This window comes from Mobula birostris, chromosome 1, assembly GCF_030028105.1.
Source record: "Mobula birostris isolate sMobBir1 chromosome 1, sMobBir1.hap1, whole genome shotgun sequence".
NCBI lineage: Eukaryota > Metazoa > Chordata > Chondrichthyes > Myliobatiformes > Myliobatidae > Mobula > Mobula birostris.
In genome coordinates, this window is record NC_092370.1 from 72,511,265 (window position 1) to 72,520,354 (window position 9,090).

Here is a 9,090-nt window from a genome sequence, read left to right on the forward strand (position 1 = left end):
TGGGGTACCTTATCAAATGCCTTGCCGAAATTCATATACGTCACATCTACTGCTCTACCTTCATCAATGTGTTTAGTCACATCCTCAAAAAATTCAATCAGGCTCGTAAGGCACAACCTGCCTTTAACAAAGCCATGCTGACTATTCCTAATCATATTATGCCTCTTCAAATTTTCATAAATCCTGCCTCTCAGGATCTTCTCCATCAACTTACCAGCCACTGATGTAAGACTCACTGGTCTATAATTTCCTGGGCTATCTCTACTCCCTTTCTTGAATCGTGGAACAACATCCGCAACCCTCCAATCCTCTGGAACCTCTCCCGTCCCCACTGATGATGCAAAGATCATCACCAGAGGCTCAGCAATCTCCTCCCATGCCTCCCACAGTAGCCTGGAGTACATCTCGTCCGGTCCCGGAGTCTTATCCAACTTGATGGTTTCCAAAAGCTCCAGCACATCCTCTTTCTTAGTATCTACATGCTCAAGCTTTTCAGTCGGCTATAAGTCATCCCTACAATCACCAAGATCCTTTTCCGTAGTGAATACTGAAGCAAAGTATTCATTAAATACCTCTGCTATCTCCTCCGGTTCCATACACACTTTTCCACTGTCACACTTGACAGGTCTTATTCTCTCATGTCTTATCCTCTTGCTCTTCACATATTTGTAGAATGCCTTGGGGTTTTCCTTAATCCTGTCCAGCAAGGCCTTCTCATGGCCCTTTCTGGCTCTCCTAATTTCTTTCTTAAGCTCCTTCCTGCTGGCCTGATAATTTTCTAGATTTCTATCAATACCTACTTTTATGAACCTTTCGTAACCTTTTCTTTTCTTCTTGACTAGACTTACAACAGCCTTTGTACACCATGGTTCCTGTACCCTACCATCCTTTCCCTGTCTCATTGGAATGTACCTACAGTATGCAGAGCGCCACGCAAATATTCCCTGAACATTTGCCACATTTCTTCCGTACATTTCCCTGAGAATATCTATTCCCAATTTATGCTTCCAAGTTCCTGCCTGCTAGCTTCATATTTCCCCTTACCCCAATTAAATGCTTTCCTAACTTGACTGGTCCTATCCCTCTCCAATGCTATATTAAAGGAGATAGAATTGTGATCACTATCTCCAAAATGCTTTCCTACTGAGAGATCTGACACATGACCAGGTTCATTTCCCAATACCAGATCAAGTACAGCCTCTCCTCTTGTAGGTTTATCTACATATTGTGTCAAGAAACCTTCCTGAACATACCTAACAAATTCCACCCCATCTAAACCCCTCACTCTAGGGACATGCCAATTGATATTAGAGGAATTAAAATCTTCCACACGACAACCCTGTTATTATTACATCTTTGCAGAATCTGTCTCCCTATCTGCTCCTCAATGTCCTTGTTACTATTGGGTAGTCTATAATAAACACCCAGTAGAGTTATTGACCCCTTCCTGTTCCTAACTTCCACCCACAGAGACTCTGTAGTATGTATTTTGAACACAGATATTTGTTTCCAACAAGCAGCTCACAAATTAAACTGTTCACCAGCTACACAAACTGCATTAAGAAATGTCAGAAACAAAATAACCTGGATTGCATCAAGGTTCTGAAATGATTTCCTTTTTTTATCATATTTCTGGGAACTGAAAGCAAATCCAAGGAAATTCAAATACAACTAAATGCAAAGTTGCTGGCAGTAACTTGATGCCTTCCACAATTTCTGTGATAATCTTCTTTCCATAAGACCATTGAGACATAGGAGCAGAATTAGGTCATTTGGCTCATCAAGTCTCCACTGTCATTCCACAATGACTGATTTATTATCCTTCTCAACCCCATTCTCAGACTTCATCCCATAACATTTGATGTCCTATCTAATCAAGAACCTATCAACCTCAATGACTTGGTCTCCACAGCCATCCACAGCAATGAATTCCATAGGTTCACCACCATCTAGCTAAAGAAATTACTCCTCACCTCTATTCTAAATGGGTATCTCTCAATTCTGAGTCTGTGCCCTTTGGTCCAAGACTACCCCGCTATAGCAAACATCCTGTCCACATCTACTCTATCTTAACCTTTCAATATTCAACAGGTTTCAATGAGATCCTCCCCTCACTCTTCAAAACTCCAGCAAGTTCTAGCATTAACCATTTCATTCCCAAAATCCTCATCTGGACCCTCTCCAATGCCAGCACATCCTTTTTTAAGATATAGGGCTCAAAACTCTGGCAATGATCTTTGCATCATGACTGGGAATGGTAGAGGTTCCGGAAGATTAGAGGGTTGCAGATGTTGTTTCTTATTCAAGAATGGGAGTACTATAGTCTAGGAAATTATAGACCAGTGAGTCTTACTTCAGTGGTTAGTAAGTTGATGGAAAAGATCCTGAGAGGCAGGACTTATGAACATTTGGAGAGGCATAATATGATTACGAATAGTCAGCATGGCTTTGTCAAAGGCAGGTCGTGCCTTACGAGCCTGATTGAATTTTTTGAGAATGTGGCTAAACACATTGATGAAGGTAGAGCAGTAGATGTAGCGTATATGGATTTCAGCAAGGCATCTGATAAGGTACCCCATGCAAGGCTTACTGAGAAAGTAAGGAGGCATGGGATCCAAGGGGACATTGCTTTGTGGATCCAGAATTGGCTGCCCACAGAAGGCAAAGAGTAGTTGTAGATGGGTCATGTTCTGCATGGAGGTTGGTGACCAGTGGTGTGCCTCAGGGATCTGTTCTGGGACCCTTTTTCTTTGTAATTTTTATAAATGACCCGGATGAGGAAGTGAAGGGATGTGTTAGTCAATTTGCTGATGACACAAAGGTTGGGGTGTTGTGGATAGTGTGGAAGGCTGTCAGAGGTTACAGCAGGACATCGATAGGATGCAAAACTGGGCTGAGAAGTGGCAGATGGAGTTCAGCCCAGATAAGTGTGAGGTGGTTCATTTTGGTAGGTCAAATATGAGGGCAGAATATAGTATTAATGGTAAGACTCTTGGCAGTGTAGAGGATCAGAGGGATCTTGGAGTCCCAGTCCATTTGACACTCAAAGCTGCTACACAGTTTGAATCTGTGGTTAGAAAAGCATACGGTGCATTGGCCTTCATCAACCGTGGGATTGTGTTTAAGAGCCGGGAGATAATGTTACAGCCATATAGGACCCTGGTCAGACCCTGCTTGGAATACTGTGCTCAGTTCTGATCACCTCACTGGAAGGAAGGATGTGGAAACTATAGAAAGGGTGCAAAGGAGATTTACAAGGATGTGGCCTGGACTGGGGAGCATGCCTTATGAAAACAGGTTGAGTGAATTTGGCCTTTTCTCCTTGGAGTGACGTAGGATGAGGGGTGACCTGATAGAGTGTGTATAAGATAATGAGAGGCATTGATCATGTGGATAGTCAGAGGTTTTTTCCCAGGGCTGAAATGGCTAACACGAAAGAGCACAGTTTTAAGGTGCTTGGAAGAAGGTACAGCGGAGATGTCAGGGGTAAGTTTTTTTACGCAGAGAGTGGTGAGTACGTGGAATAGGCTGCCTGTAACGGTGATGGAGGCAGATACGACAGGGTCTTTTAAGTCACTCCTGGATAGGTACATGGAGCTGAGAAAACTTGAGGGCTATGGGTAACCCTAGGTAATTTCTAAGTATGTACATGTTCGGCACAGCTTTGTGGGCTGAAGGGCCTGTATTGTGCTGTAGGTTTTCCATGTTTATCTATGTTTCTAAATGGGGGATAGCTGGGCGACATGGCTCGAAGGGCCAGGAGGACCTATTCTGTGCTGTATCTCATTAAATCAATCAAGCTTCTTTCCACCGCAACTCAGTAACACCCACAAAATCATGTCTGCTAATCTCTAACCCTGCAATGTCATCTATCTTATCCTGTACATGACATGCATTCAAGTACAGACCGGTATTCATCGGTCCTGTATTCATCATCCTTTATGGTTTTGCCCTCATTTTATACTTCAGCTCATCCCACTTACTGCAATTTTTCCCTTTCATTTGCCTATTCTTCCTCACAGTCTGACTACACAATGCATCGAGTCGTCTTCCAATTGCACCATCATTAGCCCTATCACTCCAGTTCCCTTCCCCCCTGCAAAATTAGTTTAAACCCTTCCCAAAAGCTCGAGCAAATCTGTCCCCCTCAGGTTCAGGTGTAACCCATCCTTTTTGTACAGGTCATACCTTCCCAAGAAGAGATTCTAATGATCCAGAAATCAGAAACCATGTACCCTGCACCACACTCTCAATTACTTATTCATCTGTACTATCATCCTATTCCTGCCCTATCTAGCACTTGAACTGGGATTAATCCAGAGATTACTACCTTAGATGTCCTGCTCTTTAGCCTCTTCCATAACTCCCTATACTCACTGTGCAGGACCTCTTTCCCCTTTCTAGCGATGTCATTGGTGCCAATATGCACCACGACCTCTGGCTGCTGACCCTCTCTTTAGAATCTTCTGCAGCTGCTCTGAGACATTCTGGACCCTAGCACCTGGGAGGCAACACACCATCCTGGCTTCCGTTTCGAGGCCATAGTATCTGCTGTTTCCCACCACCCCCACCCTCCCCCCCCAAGCATCGAGTCTCCTATCACTATCCTTCTCTCTGATTTTGTTCTTCCCTCCTGAGCCTCAGAGCCAGCCACAGTGTCACTGCCCTGGCTGCTGCTGCTGTGCCCTGATAGGTAATCCTTGTGCAGCAGTATCCAAAGGGGTATAGAAGTTGCTGAGGGGAATGGCTACCGGGCAACCCTGCACTGACTACCTACTTACTCTACTTCTCCTGACGATCACCGAAAACCTGCATTCAGTAAGACCACCTCAGTGAAAGTCTCATCTATGAAGTTTGTAGCCTCCAACGTGGTCTAAGTACATTCACCTCCAGCTCCAATTCGTTAACCTTGTCAGTCAGGAGCTGAAGTTGGGTGTGTAGATTTCTGCAAATAAAATGAAGTGAGGCATTGTATATTTAACGATTCTCGTAACACATTTTAATGAACTCCAAAACCTACACAACAAAAGCGTGCTCAAAAACTCTTAACGTAAAAATGTCATCACGTCAGACCAGCCTTTTATAATGAAACCCCAACTCAATGTCAGTGGTTGTGAATTATGTACATTTCTCCCAGTTACGTTACCCTACAGGTGCACTTCCTGCGGATGTAGTCATCAAGGAGACCGTTGGGACCCTGAAGTCCCACATCTCACAGGAGGAGCATTTCTCTGAACTACTATGCTGCCTGCACTTGTTACGCCTCTAACTTCTCAAGCTTAAGTTATAGCCTGCACCTGTTCTCACCAAGCATGCGGAGCCTGAGCCCGGCAACTCCAACAATGGCCGCTATGCCACACCTCTCTTCTTTATGTTGGCTCCTGCTGAGAACCAAAAAAAATCAGTCCATCGAAAATTTCCAAAAAGCTCCAAGCTCTTTCTAAACTTTGTGCAGCCTCACCAATGAACAACCTTTCATGACGATTACAGACCACCAAAAATTTCCTCAAGGCCCCGGGCTCTTTTTAAACCTCATTTTCAATTAAGGGAAATCACTAAAGTTGATATAAATTCAAGTAAACATATTCTGAAAAGATTATGCTTAGCAAATATTTAAAGATACACCTAAAATATAATTACTGTTTAGGAAAGGTAATGTCCTGAAAAAATTACATTGTGCTTTAATTTATTCATAGAATAGGATTATTTTAAATAAGTAATTTCAAAATAAATCCTTTTGAAGCTAATGCATAAAATTCCGATTCTGCCCTTACAAATCTATGCTCTGACCTCTGTGTGACAATTTAAATCATGTTTAAAAGTTCCGATAAAAATGTGCTTTTGTTTCTTCATATGCTCATATATTCATTTGCTCAGCCAGTTTAATGTTTTCATAACTGCTGGATGTCATAGATTGTTTTGAAAAGATTGCTGATAGCAACAGGCTTCAGAAAAGGGGTAGCTCTTGCTACATCTTTGTAAAGAGCTTTCTTCAAGATTAGAAAAGAGTGGTAAAGTTTCATCACATCAGGTTGAATGTGCATAACTTGAAACAAAATAAACCCTCAATTCTTATGGATTCTAAAGTATATGTTAATGACACTATTGACTTACTTTGTGTTGTCACTAAAATAGTTTGTTCTTTGCAGATGAAAACTATTCATTCACTGATGTGCTATACTATGGCAACGAAGGAACACTTCTTATTTTTGATACACTGTTCTTCTGTATTGTGGATTTAGCTGCTCAAAATTTTATTCTTGCTTCCTTTCTAACTTACATACAACAAAAGGTATGTGTGCATTTGTTACTTAGAACACATAAGTAGTGCAAGCAGGAAAAATGTGTGAGTTTATTGTCCTTCTGACAGTTTAGCTATGGCCAAGTGCACTGTGTACTCTACTCCCAAGCTCAGCAAGCCCCAGTACTTCATTACCAGACCCATTGCTAAGTCTAGTAGTAGAAAGACAAATACATAGCCTTCTCAACAGAACTGCTGGCTGGAGTAAGAATGATTCAGCCCAATGCTTCTGCTAATGACTGTTTATCAAAACCATTCTAATGAAACATTAACAAATTAGTGAAATAACTACATTTTTCACTACAGATGCTGCCTGATTTGCTAAGAATTCCTGGCATTTTCTGATTTAAACCCCCACAACAACAAAATCAGCTCCAATAAGGAGCATGTTTTACATCGCTTACATCATTTTGTTTATTATTATTATGAATGAATGGAACATTGTTCATTAATATTGAGTAATGGGTGACGAGGATGCTTATACTGGCAGACAAAGAGAAATTTCACCCCTCCTTTATTTTGTACTTTGGAGATGCTCTTCTACATTAGAAGAATTAAGCTTAGCTGTAATGATTTTTATAGTTAGTGAAGATTTGGAGTGCTATTTCCATGATCAGTGATTGTTCCACCATAGTGGTGCAGGAGATTGACCTACTTTTTTGCAATTAATTTTTCTTATCTTTGTTCTGCCCTTTTGAACTAGGGAAATCAAGCAGTGGATCTTTGAGATTGTATTATTGAGTTCCCATCTACTTCTTTTCCATAATATTGTAAATACTGAACCATATATTATTATAAAGAGGAGGGAAAAATCCTCAAAATGTGGGCTGACAAGGTGCCAAAGAGCAGCTACCACTTGTGAAGTTATTGTCTATATTACCATATTGCAGAGGGGAGAAAGAATCTATGTTAATTTTTTGCTAAGTTATTAGAGAAGTCAGGGGATTGGGACCAAATTGATTTGCTGTTGCAGAAAAATAGGCACAAGCTTGATGGGTTGAATGGTTTTCTTCTGTGGTATAATCTTCTTTTTTCTATAAATATTCAATAAAATGTTAATATTCCTCTCCAATTCAAAGGTTTTTCAGTTCATTCGAAATGCGATGGGACGCAAGAACTTGGCTGAGAAAGCATTGATTGATGAAAGGTTCCTTCTCTGAAATCACAGAAATTTAACATACATTTGGGAGGATGCACATCCACTCAACTCTAGAATTGAAAACATTTCTTACTCCAGCATAGTTTCACATATTTCCCATTAAACAAGATAAATAAGTTTGCATTTGTTGTGAATACAAACGTACGGTAATGATACTGCTTTTCCAAGTTATCTCTGTTAATGTAACAACGTGATTTTATTAACAATTTGGCATTTGTTTACTAACATATATTTATCAAGTCTTTTTCCCATTCCTTTATCTTTCCTCAAATCTTATCTCAAGCAATATTCTGCTACATAATTGGTAGGTGGGTTATTTTTGTCCCTGTTGTTCTATAATTAAGCCCCTGGAGGGGCTTTAATGTAACATTTAGTGGTGTTTTCTCTTCCCTTGGAAAATGCTTAGCTTCTGCTCTTTCATGCTTCTAAACCACATTAGAACATCAGTACAAATGTGTGAATCAAATTTACATTTTGAATCTTAAGGGCGATATTGAAAAACGTTTATAATTGTTGTCTTTCAACCAATCTTGTTTTTGCAATTAAATAATTTTCAAAGACGTTTATAGTTTGTGTATCCCATTATGTATAGATTCAAAAGAGGATTGTAATATTCTGAGGTATTTTTGATAATTTAGTTTTGGAGCAGGGTACTCACTGGGACACAAATATATCAAATATTGATAAAAGAAGCAAAGGTGCCTATGCCATTTTTGTTGTGATAAATAATACCACCAGTCCAGTCTGCAATCTCTCATTGATCTCTGGCACAAGGGTGCAAAATAACTGAGCTAAAGATGTCTGACTCTTGGTTTGATGTAGGCCAATTAAAACTGATGTGTTCTGTTATGTCTGGCTGATACATAAAAGAATTTCTCGGTCGGGTCACTTTACAAGCCGTATCTGTTGAGCGGACTCCTGTGGACAAGCAACCTGTGCTCTGTCAGCAGTACTGTTTGTTTCCATTGGCTGTCCTTTTAATTTCAAAATTGATACTACTTGTAATTTATATATTTTTAAAAAGACTGATTTATATCAATGCACATAATTTCTGAATGACTCACCAAGTCTAACAATTTCTAAGAATTTTTATTTTATTTGCATAGTGGCAGAGCTTGTACTCTGTGTCAGAAACTGAAGAGGCAGCACACCATCTAGTAAAATACAGAGGTTATAAATGTGGCAGAATATGTTGTGGGTAGATGACAGAAGAAACAAAAAGCAAATACATTCTCTGTAGGTAGCATGCAGTGCTGAATAACTTTAGTGGTTCATTTGATGAATGGAGCATTTAGTTGGAGGGGCACCAGAAGTAGTCCAAGTCAGCAAATCAAGAGACATTTTTGCAGAAATTTCCCTTTGGCAAATAAATATATGCGGTAACAGTCAGGATAAATAGTAATTCATCTGTCTGGTCCAGAAGGAACCTTGGCTAATGCTGTCAGATCGAAAACTCTGGTGATCATAGTTTTCTGATATCTGAACATCCCTTAAAACGTTAAGATATACAAAATTCTGAGCGGGATTAATATGAAGAGATTGTTTATCCTAATTGGGAAGTCCAGAAGCGAGTGACACTGGGAATCTAACTGATTAGGGGATATAAACCGCGACAACCCGCTTCCGACGG

General features: G+C 40.3%; 1 protein-coding gene across 1 annotated transcript in view; it reads left to right on the forward strand.

Moving 5' to 3' along the window:
* tmem67 (transmembrane protein 67) overlaps positions 1-7,461 on the forward strand; it is a 173,290-nt gene extending 165,829 nt beyond the window's left edge. Inside the window, exons 27-28 of the mRNA XM_072245077.1 lie at positions 6,150-6,292; positions 7,381-7,461. Of these exons, the coding sequence (XP_072101178.1) occupies positions 6,150-6,292; positions 7,381-7,461 (224 nt within the window). The remainder of the gene's footprint in view (positions 1-6,149; positions 6,293-7,380) is intronic.
* Positions 7,462-9,090: the final 1,629 nt, after the last annotated feature.